The 20,923-nt window shown below is 39.1% G+C and overlaps 1 protein-coding gene across 1 annotated transcript in view; it reads right to left on the bottom strand.

The window, feature by feature from the left end:
- Positions 1–16,498, bottom strand: part of LOC133645417 (chondroitin sulfate proteoglycan 4-like) — a 32,563-nt gene extending 16,065 nt beyond the window's left edge. The window contains exons 1-17 of the mRNA XM_062040239.1: positions 16,353–16,498; positions 14,687–14,850; positions 9,757–10,860; positions 9,302–9,691; positions 9,091–9,212; positions 7,867–7,975; positions 5,652–6,980; positions 5,281–5,373; positions 3,632–4,123; positions 3,428–3,562; positions 2,593–2,778; positions 2,336–2,518; positions 2,083–2,259; positions 1,412–1,610; positions 1,205–1,336; positions 896–1,071; positions 627–822 (exon numbers count right to left, since the gene is read on the bottom strand). Of these exons, the coding sequence (XP_061896223.1) occupies positions 627–822; positions 896–1,071; positions 1,205–1,336; positions 1,412–1,610; positions 2,083–2,259; positions 2,336–2,518; positions 2,593–2,778; positions 3,428–3,562; positions 3,632–4,123; positions 5,281–5,373; positions 5,652–6,980; positions 7,867–7,975; positions 9,091–9,212; positions 9,302–9,691; positions 9,757–10,860; positions 14,687–14,850; positions 16,353–16,413 (5,248 nt within the window). The 5' untranslated portion in view covers positions 16,414–16,498. The remainder of the gene's footprint in view (positions 1–626; positions 823–895; positions 1,072–1,204; positions 1,337–1,411; positions 1,611–2,082; positions 2,260–2,335; positions 2,519–2,592; positions 2,779–3,427; positions 3,563–3,631; positions 4,124–5,280; positions 5,374–5,651; positions 6,981–7,866; positions 7,976–9,090; positions 9,213–9,301; positions 9,692–9,756; positions 10,861–14,686; positions 14,851–16,352) is intronic.
- Positions 16,499–20,923: the final 4,425 nt, after the last annotated feature.

The raw sequence follows: 20,923 nt of genomic DNA, 5'->3' as shown, positions 1-20,923 counted from the left end.
ATTCGCCTTCTCGCCGGCCAAAGATGTGGCCAGTGCGTGGACACTCGCCTCGCCAGCTGCAGCGGCTTTGACTCGCTGTAGCCACCCGACATATTATGTGTTTGTGTTTAGTATTCTTCTTCTAAGTTTAGTGTTCTGTTATGTTCTCAATGCTCCTTTCCTCACAGGCGCCTTGGGTTTACACACGGGCTTCTGTTTGGGTAATTAGGACTCACACCAGTTGCTCAACCTAATCACTCCCCTTTTTAGACCCCTTCCGCCATCACGTGAATGCTGATCCATTGTTTGCTACCCGCGACTGTGTGTTGCTGGTTTTGATTGTTTCTCTACGCTAATCTTCATGTGAGGGTAAGCACTTAAATTGTGTTATTTTTCCTTGTGTATCGAGGTAAAGAATCTTACCTGCACGCCGCCTGAGGTCCTTCGCATCATCGGAATCACAAACACTCCACAACATGCCGGCAAACAACAGTACTGTTGTAATTGGTGGAAACTGATTGTACATAGACTTTGTGAGTTCGTTTTTGGTCGTTGTAAAAAATTGAACTTGAAGATTAGTAATTCACCATATAAGGGATAATGTACTGTATATTCTACTTTATGAACTGACTTTTGTTAGCACATACCTGCATTGTTAAGGGTCCTGCTGTCATGTTGAAGATAGTGAAGATGTTTGTTTGCCTGGTAGGAGATCAAAATGGTGAAGCTGTGTGGCGGGAGGAAGATGGGAGGATAAGACACGGTGAAAGAAAACGTGTCTGTAGCCAACCATACCACTGACTCTGGCTTGTTCTGATCGTACAAGACAACCCCAGAGTTCACCTAAGGCAGAAACGACTACTTCAATTTACCATTCATTCACAGATTTTAAAAAAGACACATTAGTTGTGACTACCATCCTCTGTGTGAACGTAGAAATATCCTGAGTAGAGTTGTCTGGCATATGACGGACCAAGCGGCCCAATTTTGGAGGAATGGTCACTGTATACACCAAAGTGTCATTTATTGCAACGTCAGTGGGGTTGCTGGTTATCACCTGAAGCTCATGCTCAGATATTGGTGTCACAGATCCTTTAAAGTCAATAAAAAACACAGTGTCAGGAACTCAAGTGACAGAGACAAGGAAAAAAAAAAAGACGTCCCTAACAGCCAAGACTCAGTGATCTGTGAGGTCATTCTAATAAAAAATAGTAAGCCGTTATACCTGGGTACACCTCCACTGGATGGTTTCTCTGCAGTGTAAGTACAAAAGAATGAGCTGTAGTGCTGAAGATTTGGCGGTTGGCATAGTTCACGCCGTCATTCACCTGAAAGTGGAAGCCACCAGACAAAGCACCTAAACGGAGAGCGCCAACAACGTAAAGAAAATAAGAATGATTTCATTCACTCAAGAATGTTCTTTGCATCTCACCATTGTGCGCAAAGAGTAGCTGGCCACTTTCAATGTGAATCTGCGTGAAGTTTAAGATGTGTTTGGAGGGGGCGCTCTTCAGAGCCAGGTAGCCATTACTGGGTGGTGTGACGATGAACTCAAGCTTGTCAGGTGGCGTGTCACAATCCTCAGCACTGAGATCGTCCACTGAGATTTCTGTCACCGAATCCACCCAAACCTGAGAGGAACAATGAAAATTTTTTTTTTTTCATTTGTGCATTGAAACAAATTAGTTTAGAGTACGGTGAACCCTTGCAACTTGATCTGTTGCAGAAGGCTGTTCTATTTTGGAATAATAAACCATGTTCAGAACCTTACCTTTGATTATTACAACTTTACTTCCATTTTTTTAGTATATTACCATTACCATTTTTCTCTTTGTCTTGCATTGCCACAGTTTTTGAAAAATATTTGAATGTACTTCACTTGAAATTTTAGATTGAAATCCAAATCATTTGACTGTCAAACCATGTTAAGTTTTAAGGTATACTTGTATTGCATAGGTGCCAAACGCAAGACTCGTAGGTCAGGTGTGGCCCACCACATCATTTTATCTCCATAAGCATTTTTACATATTTTCCACCTTCTTTGCAATATAGGTTATTTGAAATTTGAAAGAATATATCCCTTGTGGGCATTCTACTTCCTACCTTTAGACCATTGTTGGTTGTAACAACAGGAGTCTCATCATTGACAGGCGTGACATTGATCTGCACGGTACAGGGTAGACTGTGCTTCTGGTTCTCTGTCTGATTGGCAATGATGGTAAAGTTGTCTCTCACTGTGTCACTGCCATCATGGATATAGGAAATGTATTCACGCTCCAACTGTAGAGTGAGATGTGCTATGTTGGACTTGGACTTGGTCAAGATGAAACAATATGAAAGTCTAGATTCTGAGTACCTCCGTGTGTGTGAAAGCAGTGATGGGCATCCCTGGGATCCGACTGTGCTCCAAGTGACCGTGTCGTGGTGGAACAACAATTTGATACAGGAAATTCATCCCTGAAAAGTGATGACTATTAACTGTGATTATGTCAGGTGTAAGCGGCAGAGACGACCCCTCATCCAATGTCAAGTCAGAGACCTACGGAATAAAACCCAACTTGAACAATTTTCAGGTGCCTCACCACAATTTGGCTTATTTGGTTCAAGCATTACCTGTACAGGCAGTAGCGTGGGAATAATATCAATCGCCATTTTAATGGGTCCAACCTTGGTGACCCCATTGGTAGCCTCCAACAGAGCAGAATCATTGGCGCTTCCTGAAGCCTGCTGGTAGTAGATGACCAAACCCTTGTTGATGTCCTCCTGAGTGAAGGAAGTTGTTGGCTCCCATCTAAATTTCTGTGAATTTGGAATTATTCATTATCCAATGGAAGATGCTTAAGCTATCCATCCATTGTTTGCTAGACGTCTTATCTTTTTCACAAACAGGATCATATGACAATTAAAGTGAAGTAAATTGTGAATTATATGTATATAGCGCTTTTCTCTAGAGACTCAAAGCAATTTACATAGTGAAACCCATTATCTACATCTTTAAGCTACATTCAAACCAGTTTGGGTGGCACTGGGAGCAGGTGGGTAAAGTATCTTGCCCATGGACACAACAGATGGTGGAGGATTGAACCTGGAACCATCCAGTTGCTGGCATGGCCTCTCTACCAACCGAGCCACACCTTCCCAATTTAAGGAAAAAAGGCTCACTACACCCCTGACTGCTCGCCAGTCAATCACAGGGTAAAGCTAAAGAAGGACAAGCATTTCCACTGCATTAACACTACCAGTGAGTGGGGACTGAAACATTGCTGACTGCATTAAAGTCTGCCAAGTGATCCACTACATTATCAGTCACTCATATTTAAGCCATATTGGTCTGTCGTATGCAAACTATTTGATGCTGTAATTAAAGTCTGTCTTTAAATAAGACCGTTTTTTGGCCAGAAGCAATTGAGTGGTGTTCCTATAGGGATGTGATTCAGGTTTTATGCACCTGGAAACGATGTTGGTGTCCTTCGTTATTTGTTCGCCGCTTTTTCTCTGAGGTAAACATCTCAATTAAGCCCAAAGATGGTGGGCTTTGGACGGTGAAGACTATCTCTGAAGGCTGGCTGTCAACATGGATGACCTGGAGGTGATGGAAGTAGAGAGGTGACAATATGAAGCTTATTGAAACGTCTTCGCAAGACCATCTTACCTCTAACTGCTCTTTATTTAAGGAGACATTGTGCCCCTCTGCAACGACCACTGGACGATTATTAATGACTATTGGTGGTCTCTGATGACTCTTCAGGTAGATTTTTATCTGCAAGCCAATGTCTAGATACACTTCCCTCCTCCAATCATGTGATTGCCCTTCTCTGTTTTTCTCCCTTGCTCTCGCTGTGATATTAAAGCCATCTGAAAACTCCTGGCTGCCGTCATGGTGATAAAAGAGGCGCTTTGCTTCCAGATCTTCCTGGGTGAATAAGGAAACAGCATCTGCCTCTGCTGCAGATTCACCATCATTCTTGAGAAGCACACCATGTTTGGGTGGAAGGAAGACCTCGTACATTAGTTGCTGTGAATCTCTGATGTCAAGGTTGCTAAAGATGCTGAGGTTACATGAGGTTAGAGTCGTTATTCCACCTTGCTGGACCATCAGGCCTGTGTTGTTTTTCACTTCAATGTAAGGATCCTGTGCCTTAACCTGCAACAGAAAGACATTGTAATTCTGCCAAGTCACAAGCAAGTCCAACCATTACTCCATATATGTGTTTGTTTGTTGGATTCTTCCTCTCATGCAAAAAAACAGCACAGAAACACTTGGTAATCACTACATGTTCAATTATTTTTGTATCTGATCGTCTTCAAATTTGGTGGATGCAATAGCCAATAGTCGCTTAACTCAGTGTTTTTCAACCACTGTGCCGCGTGAGATACAGTCCGGTGTGTCGTAGGAGATTATGTCATTTCACCTAATTGGGTTAAAAATATTTTTTGCAAACCATTCATTATAATCCGCAAATGTGCCGTTGTTGAGTGTATGTGCTGTCTAGAACTCGGCAGAGTAACTGTGTAATACTCTTCCATATCAGTAGGTGGCAGCAGGTAGCTAATTGCTTTGTAGATGTCGAGAACATGGTTTGTCGTGATCACAACATGTGGGAGGCAGCGTGCAGGTAAAAGCTTAAACCAAAAATAAACAAAAGGCATTGAAGCTTAGGGAAGGCTATACAAAACTAAACGAAAACTGAATTGGCTGCACAGTAAACAAAAACAGAATGCTGGACGACAGCAAAGACTTACAGCGTGTGGAGCACACGGCGTCCACAAAGTACATCCGTACATGACATGACAATCAACACCAAAATAGAAGCGCAAGACAAGAACTAAAACACTACACACAGGAAAACACCAAAAAAGTCAGGGCGTGATGTGACAGGTGGTGACAGTACACCTACTTTGAGACAAGAGCTATAGTGATGCATGCTTGGTTATGCTTTGAATTTATATCCAACAATTGCGAGAACGACTTTTTACTGCCAATATTGGCTGCTGAGTTTCATTTTTTTATGTTTTCTGCTGGTGGTGTGCCTCGGGATTTTTTTCAATGAAAAAAATGTGCCTCGGCTCAGAAAAGGTTGAAAAACACTGGCTTAACTGATTGTTTTTGCTGATGATTGACCCACATCTTCGCAAGATAAGTTCACTGGTAATGGGTTCCACATCAGTTCTGAAATCTTGATATTGCAGTATTTATTTTAGTAAGTTCTGAGAGAAACCACATTTCTTATATTGAGCTTAAAAAGCTTGGGCAAACCTGATTTCAAGTATAAAGGATGAAAAATACTAATAAGCAATTACCTCCATCAACGTAGAAACATAATGTTTTCCGTCTGATACAAAAAGCACAAAGCGACCAAAACTGACTCCACTGTGTACAAACAGCACCTTTTTCTGAGGGAAAAACACAAGAAGAATGAAGACAGTTGAAGAATTTACAGTGATAATCAAACCATTAGTTGTGTAAAGATGTCTTTTCATAGACCCATAGACCATTATGTTTTTATCTCTATGGAGAACCAAAAAAATCTCCCATGAATGAGTAAAAAGTTATTTTCCAGCATAAATATACCTTAATGTTCATTATATGCTGCGAAATATTTAAAAAAAAACCATAAAACTAAAAAATGACTAATTGTCCATATGCAGTGTCATTCTAATTATGAATCTACCTGCTTGAGATCTCTCTGTGTGAACTCGTACAGTTTGTGATGGGGCGCACTGGTTAGGACCAGCTCCCCCATCGGAATCCCTCTCCTAGTGTAGACCAGCCAGTCGTCCTCAAAGTCTGAGTCATCATCTCGGTAGCAAAGATCATTCAAAGTCACCAACCTCTGCCCGTCTCTGGCCATATGGAATACTTTGTCAACAACTCTGACTGGTCGCTGATCGTTGATGAGTTGTATGGTGATGTTTACGGTGTGTTCCACTGGCTTTCTGTTCTCATTCTTGCCGCTGACTTTGGTTGCTTTGTAAACCACAATCTGAAACCGAAAGGAATCTTGCTTCGTCTCGCTGTCATCATGAACGTACATCACCCTTTCCTCAATGATATCCTGATTGGTGAAAATGCCAACGTTGTCGTTGATGGAGGTTGAGTTTGAGAGGTTGATTCTCCGTATTTGACCGTGCTTTGGTTGCACGGTAATGCTGTAGTGGACATCGCGGTTGCTTGCTATGTGAGTGAATAGTATACTTTTTGTGATGATTTTAGTCCCTCCTTCCACAACTGAAAGGCCTTTGTTTAAGACGGTGAAGTCGGTTGACTCGGTTCTAATGTTTATTCTGAAGTCATGACTCATTGAGATGGCAATGGTGGAGAAGGCCTGGAAGATGCAAATGTCTCTTGTGTCAACAGGCAGTCTGGTAAACAGTTCATAGGTCACCAAGCCATCCGTGATATTCTTCTGGCTGAAGGTTGAGTTTATCTTTAGGACTTTGTCAATGAGGAAAAGCTGACCTTTTTTGGGTTTGGTTAAAAGTTTGAAATATATGTCGCTATCATTGAGTTTAACACCCTTGGTGATGACATGAAGGTCCTCTGGAGTGACAACTACTTTCAGAACGCCATTGACCTCCATTTTGCTTCTTGTGACCTTATAATGTATCCATCGTACCACAATGGGAAAAACAATCTCTGTCTTTGCTGCAATAGAGCCAGCGCGGACTTTGCATTTCAACCGTTCAGTGGCATTCTGAGTTTGAATTGCACGGTAAGTGTTTAGGTATCTGATCCGTTCTTTTTCAATACGTTTTTGAGAGAAGAAAGTTGTGGGTCTCCATTCACCACTTGAGTGTAAACGCTGAAGTTCACCGTACTGTGGCAGCTCTGTGACATCATAGCGAATATCCACTGGCTGATCAGCCACGTTAACTTCTACTGCGAGATGATTGATGGTGATGACTGATGCTCCACCCTGGTTCACCTCCAGTACAGTGTTGTTGACAAATTTGTATTCAAGTTCCACTGCCAGTATCCTCAAAATGACAGGGTTGCTGACCTGACACAGTAAAAGAAACAAATTGTATTGCATAAATCAAAGTTTGGCATTGTTAGGATCTCCTTAGAAAATATATTTAATCCTGCCATGATCTTTGAAAAACAGATTTTCTCGGGCACAATTTTGGTTTTCTTATCACCTCAGGCTCTGTTTACTCTCTCAACGTGGGAAATAAGAATCAATTCATTTTGACACAACTGAAGTTAGCTTGACAGGTTTAAAAAATATATGTTCTTTATTTTCATCGTGGTGCTTTCCATTTACCTCCAAAGTTGTACAAACCGTATGTCAAGGCTGGGAATAACGTCACAGCCGAGCTATGAGCGTTCCAGATATTAAGTCGGAAATCAAGATGGCCACATCTAAGAAGTTATTATTGGGCTTGCCTTATCTAAACATAAACAACTTCTGGACAAATGCTGCATGCGCTCCTTCTGCAACCGTCAAACACAGTGGATGAAGAACGTGTGCAACGTATACAACACATTAAAAAATGTCATTTACATTACAGTAATATTATCATGTATATAAGTCATATTATATATGGTTGATCTCAAGTGTGACAAAAACTAGTCTGAAGTCCTAATAACAAATATTAGAGAAGCTTCTAATGTTTGTTTACACTCAGAGCAGCCATCTTTGTAAGCCAATTTGTGGGCAATTAGGACTCCCACTTTCCGAGTAGGAAATCTGCCTTGGGGGGCATTCCAGTGGAAACTTCTGACTAGGAACTCTGAAATTACGACAAATGCAATAAATGGAAAAATGGAATGCACCATAAAGCTGCTGCCCCTCCCCTAAACACTTTTAGCCCACATCACCCGCGAAAAACCCTGGCATAACTACATAGCAAAGTATAGTGTAGTTTAGGGACTACAAGACTTACCATGTGCCCATCGCTGACTCTGAATGCCAACCTGGTCGTGGAGACTCCGGTGTGGACAAAGTTAATCTTCCCCTCCTTCAGATCATACAAGGAGAACACGTTGATGGCCCTGGAGAAAGGATGCATTGGTGTCATTTAGGACCTGATCTACTAATGGATTGCGTGTATCAGAATATGTGCAAACTTGATAACACATGTAAAGCTGATCTACTAAACATGGGCATAGAGGATTGCATCTCTTTAGTGAATAGAATACAGAGCGTCTGAATACAGAGTAGACTGATCATCAGAATGCCCACAATAGTGGAACGAGAAGACGCAAATGTAAATATTCTGCCCACGCAGTTTGACTTATCAAAAATAAAACTCAACTGCCAGCGCTATTTTGCGTCTTCATTTAGCACGTCTGAAAAGTAAGTGCAAAATGACACAGTTACGCAACGCACATGGTTGTGCTGCAGCTCCATCCTACTTATGCTTGTCAACATATATGGATTGTCAAAAATCCAAATATCAGACATACTGTCTAAACACCAAAATCATTTTATGATTTTATGGCTGCTGGATGACTCAAAAGGCATTTTATTGATGCGTTTTTGTGTCTGCTTGGCTGGTGTTTATTTTTAAAATTAAGTTCTTTTTTCATTTAGAATATATATTATTAACATGTCTCCTATTTGAAAAAAACCTATATGCATTTTCTTACATATTCTTGTTTTAATTCGCAGTCAGGAACACCAGCGCATCTTTAGTGTGAAAAAAATGTGGATTCCATTGTAGACCCACCGCTTCTAAAATGCCCAGAAAAACTGGTACATGTCTGCTGTGTTAAAACATAGAAAAACACCACAGGTAGGAGTATGATAACATGGATGTGCAGTAAATCGTCTAGTGTCTCCGTGGTGAAAGCCCTGTATAAAACATGCAAAAACTTCTTTAAATAGGGCAGTCTGCACCACTTTTCAATTGCACACACAGTCTTAGTAGATCACACACAACACGCCCACTAATAGTACACATCATTTTAATGTTTGCACCATTCTAATGTTTACAAAATTGATGCAAAAGTAGACTGTCAATCCCGACTGCAACATAACTTAACAGCTTTGACATAGCCTGTCTCAGCTAACTTTAGTCAAGGTGCAAGGTAAGACTCTATAAAGTGACATGTATTGGTTCAATTACCCAATTAAAAAGAAAGGTCTCACAAGTAATCACACCAACCTGCCGGGCTGATCTCTGTGTTCAAGGTGTCCAGCCTCATTGTTCAAGTTTCCCATGGTGCTAAACACCAAGTCAGACTGACTGCTATCAGGGTCTGACACTCTCAGGACATCTGTTGTAAACTGTAAACATTGATGATATACTTCATTTTCTCATACTAAATTAGGAAGTGGTTTAGTAAAAACCCATCCAGCAATGTGTTAGAACCTACCAGTCGTTTGGACTTTTGGAGTAAAGTAAAAACATTTCCCTGTGGTAGGCTGAGCACGGGCGCATCATTAACAGGACTAATGCTGATGTCAAAACGGTACAAATGATGATGGTCAGTCAATGACAGAGGAAGTTCCTTGTAACCGGAGTAGATGGAGAACATGAAGTAGTCATGGTGACCCTCTGAGCCGCTGTGAACATACGAGACCCGGCCCTGCCAGAGGTCAAGCATGCTAAAAGCCAGGTGCCTCTCCTCTGCTCCAGTTGGGGTCATCCTCACTTTAGGCTCAGGGCTAGAATCAAGATGCAGGTGGCCCTGGACTGGCTGCTCTTCAATGCGGAACATGAACTCAGATGGATGCAAGCCTAACTTTGGTAGATCAACATTCACCTGGGGGATTAGACACATTGGCTGTAAATGTGATAATGATTTGAAGAGAGTCACTAAAAAAGTACCTTAATATGTTTGGGTTCCAATGGTGCCTGACTTCCTTCTTCTACCTCAAGCCTTCTGAAGAATAAGAGGTTGGAGTCATTGTTATCACTTATCCCATGGGCTGTTGTAATGTCAAACTCGTGAACATATATCGATGTGGTTGTAGACATGGCCTCTGAATGTTGGCCCATCTTGCACCCCAGGGTGATATCTTTGGAGACAACAGCATGAGGGAGTCCAGTTATTTGGGTGTTTACTTTTATTTCTCTGAGGCAGCCTCTGAAAGAGCTTCTGCTCTCAATGATTTGCAGCTGAGTATTGGAAGATATCAATCCTGTTTGCTTTGCTTCTCTCCATGCTTGTTCATTTATGCCCCCCAGGAAGAGTGGTCCTTTAAGATGGATGTTCTGCAACCCTAGACTGGCCTGCAGCAACTCTTCACCTACCTTCAGCTGGACAGTATGAGGTAGTAGTTGCAACTGAATGGGATACCATGTGAGATTGCTGTAGAGGTGCGTGCGGGAATGCAACTCAGCCTTATTCCCTTGCACAGTTCCAACCGTTGCCACCAGGTGACCACCTTTAATCTCTAGCAAAACACCTCCCAGAATACCAGAGCTGTACAGGACTATACCATCGGCTTCTCTCCCAGAGGGGTGAAGTTCACATTCAAACACCCCTTTTTGTTGCGTGTCCCATGGTGAAAGAGAGATAAATGCTTTAGAGCTGAAAAAATGGGCCACATCGGCTTCTGTAGCTGAAAACAACTCACTACACCCCAAAGACACCTCATGGACCTTCTTGTACCCAGAAAAAGACTTCAGGCTAGACAGCAGGTTGAGTTCATTGAGGATAACTTCATCTAAACAACCTCTAAACCCGTCAGAGATGTTGAGAATGTGTGGAAGATGAAGTCCTGATGCCCCACCAACAAAAAGGGCATCTACACTGAGCTCCAGATCCGGTCCTGGTATCACAATCCTAGAGTGAGAGCTTCGGTCCACGGTTATGGAGACATGATGATGCGTGTGAGTGACTTCTACAGAATGCCATGCGAGGTCACTGAGGTTGATGTCCCTTTCTGAGCGCAGAGTATGCTCACCTGAGCCAAGGTCCACACGAACCTTAGGGGGAAGAGGTTGCAAAAAGAACTGGTGAGAAACGAAGACAACGCACATGAGCAGCTACCTTGTCTTCTAAATGTCATCATAGAATAAACCGTATAATTAGATGGAAACTTGCCATTCAAGGTCTTGCTGCTGATGAGTTCATATTTATTATTTCATTTTCTAAAAACAACATGCCATAACCCCAGCTCTTAAATGGACTTCTTTTATGAGTGCTCAAACATCTTGGAATTTTAAAATGCCGTATAAGACATGTTGATAGTACTAATTATTATTACTTTGTGAAGGAGAGGAAGTGCTAGAATGCACTTTATTAGTTGAATGCTAGTTGCATAGACATACAAAGATAGACACTCTGAATCATACAACGACGTTGCCACCAAATCGGGAGAAGTTAAAGTGAACAAACGTACAAAATACCTCCTTCATGCACTGCATGCAATTGTATCAACTGCTTTACAGTCCAAACCATCTATCCTGGGATTATAACCCCCAGGCAAGACTGATCAAATACTTTTGATTGTGTTTGGCCCATATAACATCATTTTGATCATATTTTCAATGCCTATATGTTTCCCAAGTATTACAGTATATATTAGTGTGCATGTTACTGGGTTTATAAAAGGCATAAACTTCAATCACTTTGTTAAAAGGCGCTTTATAGAGTTCGGTCCATTTCCTTGCATTGATTTGCCACTCCCAATATGGCGGACGCGCTGACTTATAACAGTAACAGGTTGATCATCTCAATGCGTTGTCTACTTATATTTGTGTCTGTGGCTAGCTGTGCCTCCCTTATCATAAATCATGTTGAAGTGGTAGTTTTATGACACAACTTCCATCCATCCATCAATGTTTTACCGCTTGTGGCTGGCGCTTATTGATCCTAAACAATCAAGCAATTAAAAAAAATGTTGCCAGGTTTGATGGTTCTCTAAAGTTTGTTGCTAGTAACACAAATGCTCCATGCACCCTAGTACGGTAGTCTTTGAGGGTCAAAAAGTGTTGTAAAGAAGCATTGTAAAGGTAAACCTAGAGTTCAACATTTCTGTGTTGCTATCCATTACTAAATCATCATCATCATCATCATCATCATTATTTATTTGTATTCCTTTCATGAAAATGCATATAAATATACAAGCCACGTACATTTCACACTTTCATTGTTTTTTGTTTCTTATACATTTCCATGATCAGAAAGGAGCAGATGGAAGAATAATATTCTTATATTTATCTGCCCCCTTTTTAACACTAATTATTTAGGTGACTTTATCACTGTTACCTCCACCAACACTCCAACTCCAACATACTTTTTCATTTTCGTTTAAGCATTTTCAAAATGACACGTCCAATCAAAATCAAAAATCAGTTTGATATAATTCCAGTTGTCTCTTTTTGTAACTCTTTTTAAATTCCAAAATATTCTTGCCACTTTTGAAGTCTTTCTTGAGATACTTCCATGCTTTCACAGCAGCAACAGACAAGCACATCTCTTTCAAATGTCTTGGATGTTTCAAATCTTACTTCTGTGCTTCTCATCTTCACACGTCAACACAAATAACTTTTGTAAGTCCTTCGGAAGAACTTTATTTCTAGCTTTGAACATCACTAATAGAGTATGCAATGCTACAATGTCTTTTAGTTTGAATAATCCTGCCCTAATGAAGAGTGCATTTGTGTGCTCTCTATATCCTACTTTGAAAATAATACCAATGACTCTTTTCTGTGAAAGAAATAAAGGCATTATGTTATGTATTTCCCCATCTTTCTGCACAATGATTGAAATAAGGTCAAATAATTGAGCAATATAACATTCTCATTGTATTATACGGGAAACTGTATTTAACCTTGTTCAAAATAAAGCAGCTTTTAGATAGCTTATTTTTCACATGCAATATCTGAGCTTTCCATGTCAACTTTTCCTCTAAGATGACCCCAAGAAATCTGATTTCAGACACCTTCTCAATTTTCACTTTGTTTATGGATAAACTAACTTCTATCTTTCTTTTATTACTGAATACCATAAATTTAGTCTTTTCCAAATGTAAAGATAATTTATTTACATCAAACCACAATTTTAGTTTAACCATTTCCTCTTCAATATTATCGACTAAGATTTTCAAGTCATCTCCTGAACAGTATAAATTTGTATCGTCTGCGAATAATACGTACTGTAAACTTATTCGAAACCTCACAAATATCCTTTATATATCAAATAAAAAGTTTGAGTCCTAAAATCGAACCTTGTGGAATTCCATATTCAATATTCATACATTCTGATCATTGATCTCAACATATTGCTGTCGTTGTTGTAAAAAGCTGGTTAGCCAGTCCAGTGCAACTCCTGTAAGTCCATAAGTAAATCATTTAGAAATGAGAATTTGATGATCTATAGTGTGAAATGCCTTCTTTAAATCAATGAACACTCCTATTGTGTATTTATTTTGATCAATTGCAGTTGTAATCTCTTCAATAATGTTCATGATGGCCAAGCTCGTAGACTTATTTGATCCAAATCCATACTGATTTTCATTGAATCATTTATGTTTTTCAATAAAGCACATTTTATTTTTCAAATGTTATTTTAAATATTAATATGTAATGTTGATTACCAGCAATAGACCAATCAGTCTAATTAATTGATTTTAAAAGTAATAATGAATCCAGTTGACTAAATGTTTGGCGATGGGCACAGGTTGAATATGTTTTAGAGTCACCAAATGTCCTGTTTTCACATTATATGTCCTGTTTTCACATTCTATGTCCTGTTTTCACATTCTATGTCCTGTTTTCACATTATATGTCCTGTTTTCACATTATATGTCCTGTTTTCACATCCTGTGCTGGCTTGTCTAAGTTTTTTTTAAAGTGATGAAAATGTCCTGTTTTTTTATATTTAAGATATATATACAGTTTATATATTGTTAGTTAAAGTAATATTTGTATTATTTACATCGTTACATTAGAATGTTTAAAGTTGCTATTCTTGTAAAAAGCTGGATTTGTTATTTGTTCTCCGACTTCTTCTGTCCAGGTGACAGGTGTGATTGATGATCTACAATAAACTTCCAGGAAGCTGGGAAACACCTCGCCAGTCTATCATGTTGAAATTGTACACAGCGCTTATAATAAAAATATCACTAACACTTGGTGAATAATCAAATCACAAAATGTAAATGGAGTATTGTTGGCGGTTTTTGAATGGTTATTTATGGGATTTTTTGGTCTTCTATTTATGTTTATTCACAAGTTAGAATACATTAAAGAAAAAGAAAAATCCATCCACCGTCATGTCTTTCATAATGATTGTTAACGATAGGCAAAATTCCAAAATAAGTGCAGTTCCCCTTTAAGAGTAAGTTTGTATAGTCAGTCTTAAGTTTGTACACGGGTTAATATCCTGATTAGGGGCCCAAACATGTTGACGCAACACCTGTAACATGGAAGGTTTCATACCGCTTAAAGGGATCCTATTATGCAAAACCAACTTTAGAACGGAAAAAAGACACTCAGAGAGCGGCTTGTAGATTGTCTGCAAAACATAATCTATGTACATTTTTGACCAAAACACCACCATTACATATTATGTGGACCACAACGATGTGTTGTAGAAAATGTAGAAAAAAATCTTAATATGACCCCTTTCATATTATTTCCCACTGATTTCTCATTTCAAAATGGTTCCCCTCTCATGTGGAAACTTGTTGAGAAATGTTATTTCATGGTTGTGTGCATGCAATCTGACACCAAACTGAGTGCAACTTACTCCAGGAGAGTAAACGTCAACACATCATGTATGAATCATAGCCACGTTGTAACTCACCTGTAAGCGCCCCGAGGTCACCTCCAACAGCAAGAAGTCTGCAGGCCCCGCAGCCAAAAATAACAGGCCTTGTTGGCTGGAAGTTGTAAAGTGCACACGCAGCAACGTCTGAAAGGATGCTTGGACAGTCTGCAGCTGGATGGAGCTGTCGCCAAAGAATGACACTGGAATAGTGAGCACAGAGCACATTCAGTCCACTTTTGGAGCCTAACATAGTTATATTAAACATTATATTCTCATCTTTCTTACAAACTAAGTGTATGATCAATCCCATACTAACACTCTGTCACTCGTTATTCAGGCACAAATCAGGCTGCTAATGCCCACGGCCCAGAGTTTTATTGACCCACCTGTCAATGCTTTGCACTCTACACCTGCTAGCCAAATTCAATTAATGGCAGCTAATGCACTCCAAAGCGGGTCACCCAAATATTGTCAGACGCTAATTAGACCACAGTGCTGACCCAAATGACAACATGTTGGACTTTTAGCAGAAGATGGTTTTATTTTCCGGTTAGAAAAGGGAAGAGCTGACCACTTTGTGTCTTTATCAAGATAATAACAGCCAGATCTGATTGGGGTTAGGGTTAGGGTTAAGATAATTTCAAAGATGTGCTCAACATTATTTGTAAACATTAATGCAGTCTTGAATTCAATTGATTTGACCTGAAAGAACATCAGCCATCCATTAGAATCAGTGCTTGCAGGTCAGTCAGTGCCAGAGTTTTGGAAATAGCTGTTGTTGAATGTTCATTTCATTTTAGGCAAATACGTATGTTTTTGTAAAGTAACAACTAAAACTATAGTAACCTTTATTGGACATAAAAACACATTTGTAACATATGTGGGTGTTCAAAATGGAGCCTGCATGGCTCAGTTGAAAACAGAAAAACTGCTATATTTCTTGATCAAAAAGATGAAGAAAAATAATAACTGGTAGTACCAATAGAAAAGGGAAGAAAATATGATGACAAAAAATATGACAAGTCGGACGGTTTTGATGCAACATTTTTTTACGTTTGGCTATAATTATTATTTTGAATGTATATTTCATTTCTTTTGTAGGACATTAACAGAAACAGTGAGTCAGCAGAGCAAGGCAGCATGTTGATCGTCATAATGCCTATAAAGCTCCTGTCTGTCCAGTTATGGCTAATCTGCTTCTATGATAGCAGTGGATTACTTCCTATATTAGTCTGCAGCTACCAAAGTAGCCAAGCCTTTATTGTGGCACCATTAGTAAATAATCTATACACTTTTCTTATGCAAACTGTTGGATTTAATATGCAGTATTGTGGATTAGATTATAAAATGGATTGATTGTTAGAATAAAGTTTGATTATAATAATACTTATTTTGGGGCACACATACAAGAATAATGAAAGGTACTGTTCAATAGATGTATACATGGCATCCAACATTGACAAATACATGCTTTTTTAAATTGATTTACATTTTATACTGAATTTAAATTCCATTTCAGGAACTTTAAGTGTACAAGAAATGCATCAATGTTATCACATTTTTTATAAATCTTTTTTTCTTATAAATCTACCCCAAAACCTACTTGCAGAGGACACACCTGCTTTGTAAAAAAGTGCAGCATGATAGTTTTGTCGCAATAGTGAAGTTCACACAGACTCTGACCTTCTCTAAAACCTCTTACCTGCATAAACTTGTCCTCTGCAAAATAGCAGGAGAAAAAGCAGCTCAGCCAATAAAGTCATCGTTGTTGTTTAAACTCCTAAAATCCCACTTTTTGTTCAAATACGAGCAACGTGTGTCTTCTCGACAGTAGCATCCATCATGCAAGTTATTTACAGCCTCTCAGTAGTCTGGATTTGGATTACTGGCGTTTGAAAAATGCACCTGTGTTTGTGGGCGTCACCCAAGAGAGGCTGTGACTCCTCCCACAAGTAGCTGCACAGCCGCTTATGACCACAGGAGGGCAGACTCATCCCAAACAGAAAGATAGAAGTTGTTTTTGCTAATGGAAGTCATGTTAAATACTCTTTATAAAAGACATGTCACTCATTATTTATATATTAGTGATCTTTTCATAAATGTTACTCCCTCTCAGAGAGAAATTAGAGCATGAGTGTCAAACCCGCTTATGACAGAATGATATCGGGATTTGCTTATGCATTTGATTTTTTTTTTTTTTATGTGCACTGTCAAAACAAATCTGTAGATTTTACAGTAAAAGAAAAAGATGGTAACTCAGTCACCAGAATTTCACTGTAGTATTGTTAATGTATTTATTTATTTTTTACAACATATTACAGTAAATGGAAAAACAGTTTTTTTACAGGAAAAAACTTAGTCGCCAACATTTTACTGTAAAATTTACGGTGGTTTTTACAAACATTTTACGATAAATGGAAAAATATTACAATTGTTTTTTTTTTATTCTGGCAAAAATGTGGTACTGATTTTCCATTTACAGTAACACACAGACAACAACCGCAGATTTTAAGGTAAACTAAAAGACCCCAGCTCAGTTGGCAGAATTTTATTGTAAAAATTAAAAAAAACAGTAGTAAAGTTTTTCATTTTACAGTAATATGCTGTAAAAACCACCGTGCATTTTACTGAACATATATTGTCATTTTTACGGTGTACAATGTTATGGATAACTTGCTTTGAAATCATAAGTCAGGCAGGTATTTAAGTATTTATTTCTATTTTAACAAAAAAAATGTTTGGAAAGTAAGATGTTTGTTGTAATGTTGGTTAACATTAAAGTTTAAAAAATAAGCAATTTCATGCAGTACTTTTTTTTTCTCTCTCTCAAAATGAAAGAACAAATACATTTAGGAAGAAAAGATAAGGTACTTTATTCATGTATATTATTTCCAGGCATTTGTGGGCCATAAAACATGTTTTGGCCTTGAGTTGGACATCATGTATTGGAGTATTGATTGCAACAAACTCTACAACAGAGATTCTCAACCTGTGGTACGTGTACCACTAGCGGTACATGGGCGCCATCTAGTGGTATGCCAAAGAATCACTTTGTTCAAGTACAATGTTTTATTTTCTTATATCCAAACATAGTCTTACTGTTTAAACTGTGTGGAGCATTACAGTGCCCCAAACATATTAAATAGAATAGTTTTTAATACATAGTTAGGCCTTGTCATACTTGGAGAGACAAGTTTTTTCTGAGGTGGTACTTGGGGAAAACGTTTAAGACCCAATGCTCTACAATAATAATAATAATCATTTTTACAATAACTGAATTTCTTTAGTTCTCCTTCCTCCTCTTTATGGAAAGAAATGACTAATACTAACATTCAGGGGAAAATCTGCTCCCATTGTTAACTGGGAGAGTCTCCAAGCAGCCTCACCACACGGCCAAAGAAGTGTGACTATAAATAAACACAGAATGGAAGTTGTTGTGTGGTAATTAGAGACCATGTCATTCAGCACACCATACGGTCACTCCATTAGGTACACTTGACTAGGTGTTGATTACTGGACATACCTTTCAACATATTTGTATTTCAATATAAGGCTAAAGCGAGGCCTTCAAGATAAAAGCACGGCAGTAAAATAACACGCTTGCGCACTACAGTAAGGCATGCAGTGCAGGCACAATCACAATCACAAGTACTTTATTGCAGGCACAATCACAATCACAAGTACTTTAGTGCAGGCACAACCACAAGTACTTTAGTGCAGGCACAATCACAATCACAAGTACTTTAGTGCAGGCACAATCACAATCACAAGTACTTTAGTGCAGGCACAATCACAAGTACTTTAGTGCAGGCACAATCACAATCACAAGTACTTTAGTACAGGCACAATCACAAGTACTTTAGTGCAGGCACAATCACAATCACAAGTACTTTAGTGCAGGCACAATCACAATCACAAGTACTTTAGTGCAGGCACAATCACAATCACAAGTACTTTAGTGCAGGCACAATCACAATCACAAGTACTTTATTGAGATTGTCCCATTCAAGATCACACAAACATTACAGGGAGACAGAAAAAGGATCGCTGACGGGTCTGCCAACTTCCGGCGCCCCTTACAAAAAAAAAGGTAAGAAACAGTGCAACAAAAGGGGTGGGGGAGGGTTAAAAAATATTTAATCAAAGGCTGGATCACATAGAATCAACAAAACTTGCAACAGAGGGGAAGGATTGGGAGCTACGGTGGCCGGCTGCAGCTGTTTAAGCGCTACTCAGCTATCCATCTCCGCTAAAGGAAATGAAGCTGTGGTGAAGGTGTGGGGTGCAGGTGGGTGTGTGGGTGTGGGTGTGTGTGTCCATTGTCCAGCAGAAACTTTACAGAAAATGAGCAAAAATAAGATAAATTCTGGTTTTAAGTTTTGGTGGAAAGTCCAGAATTTCCCGTATTTTGGCACATTTTCCTTTATTTTACGTGACCCGACTGCTACTAGAGATGGTAATCTTACAATAACTTGCAATTCAATACTATTCCCATTCTTGGGGTGACGATTCGATTCAGAATCAAATCTGAATACAACACAGTTCTCCATTCAAACTGTAAGATATCATTTGTTATATCAATTATAATGACACGTATTCAAAACAGGTTGCAAAAGCTTCTCTTGGCTGCTGACGTATAAGCACAGCGGGTAAACCGTAGAGATGACCAAAACCTCTTTAAAAAATATATATATTCATATTTTTTTATTGATCCTTGTAAATTATAAATCGATTTATAATTGGAATACGAAAAAATCACAATTCGAATGCGAATCAATTAGCCTGCAACGGTAGCGTGCAACCATATTATTGTACTTGTGTGGTTTTATTTTGAAGGCCTGGCTTTAGCAGCTACAGGATGTGTTGGGAGCATTATTTTGAAGGCCTGGCTTTAGCAGCTACAGGATGTGTTGGGAGCATTATTTTGAAGGCCTGGCTTTAGCAGCTACAGGATGTGTTGGGAGCATTATTTTGAAGGCCTGTCTTTAGCAGCTACAGGATGTGTTGGGAGCAGACTGGAAGCTGCGCTGCTCTGACAGGACGACACAATGGTTCACCAACAAAGATAAACAGTTAGCATCAAGCTGGTAAGCAGAATGTGTCACAGTACACTAATGTTCTTGTCAGCTGAACTAAGGTAAGCTTGTATTGTGATGAGTCAGCAACTGTTTGTCCACAAGTTTACAATGTCAGCTGAGTGTGTTTCAACCCTGAATTCCAAGAATCAGAAATGAAGGAAGATTAAAAGGGCTGGAAATGTATTTGAATTGAGCTGTCAAAATTAATGCTTTATGATTAACAATTGCAGAGCAGAATGACTCAAAAACATTGTTAGCATCACATTTCTGGGACGTTTATCCAAATACTTCAGTGCAGTGTTCACGCCACAAGTCAATCTCCATTCTTTTGTGACCTTTAGCACATGTTTTCACAGGCCTCTTTCTTGTGGATACACAAACTACAAAAGTAGTGAAGTTGTCACGTTGTGTAAAGCCCTTTGAAACACTTGTGATTTAGGGCTATATAAATAAACATTGATTGATTGATTGATTGATTGATTGATTGATTGATTGATTGATTGATTGATTGATCTCTGCAGCAATCCACCAATCAGACCACTATGGTAGAGTGGTCAGACTGAAGACATTTCTTCGTAAAAAGTTTGCCAAACTGCACCTAAAAGACTCTCAGACCATGAGAAAGTAAATTCTCTGGTCTGATGAGACAAAGATTGAAGTCTTTGGTGTGAATGTTTGGAGGAAAGCAGGCACCTCTCATTACCAGGACCATACCATCCCTACAGTGACCATGGTGGTGGCAGCATCATGCTGTGGGGGTGGTTTTCATTAGCAGGAACTGGGAGACTAGTCAGGATGGAGGGAAAGATGAATGCAGTAATGTACAGAGACATATTGGAAGAAGAACAACGCTTCCCATTCAACCTTGAGAGGTGGTGCAAAGAGGAATGGGTGAACGTGTCCAAAGATAGGTGTGCCAAAGTTGTATTGAGGCTGTAATTGCTGCCAAAGGTGCATCAACTAAGTATTGAGTAGATGCTGTCAACACTTATTTCATTTCATTTTCATTTTTAATACATTTGCAAAATAAAAATACAAATACTAACTTTTCACATTGTCAATCTCGGGTATTGTCTGTAGAGTTTTGAGGACAAAAAGGAATTGAGTTCCTTGTGGAGTAAGACTGTAACATAACAAAATGTATAACAAGTCAAGAATACTTTCCGGATGCAATGTAAGTGCATATTAGTGTTGT

The sequence above is a fragment of the Entelurus aequoreus genome, unplaced genomic scaffold (genome assembly GCF_033978785.1).
Source record: "Entelurus aequoreus isolate RoL-2023_Sb unplaced genomic scaffold, RoL_Eaeq_v1.1 HiC_scaffold_50, whole genome shotgun sequence".
Taxonomy (NCBI): Eukaryota; Metazoa; Chordata; class Actinopteri; order Syngnathiformes; family Syngnathidae; genus Entelurus; species Entelurus aequoreus.
This window is presented reverse-complemented; position numbering and strand designations above follow the sequence as displayed.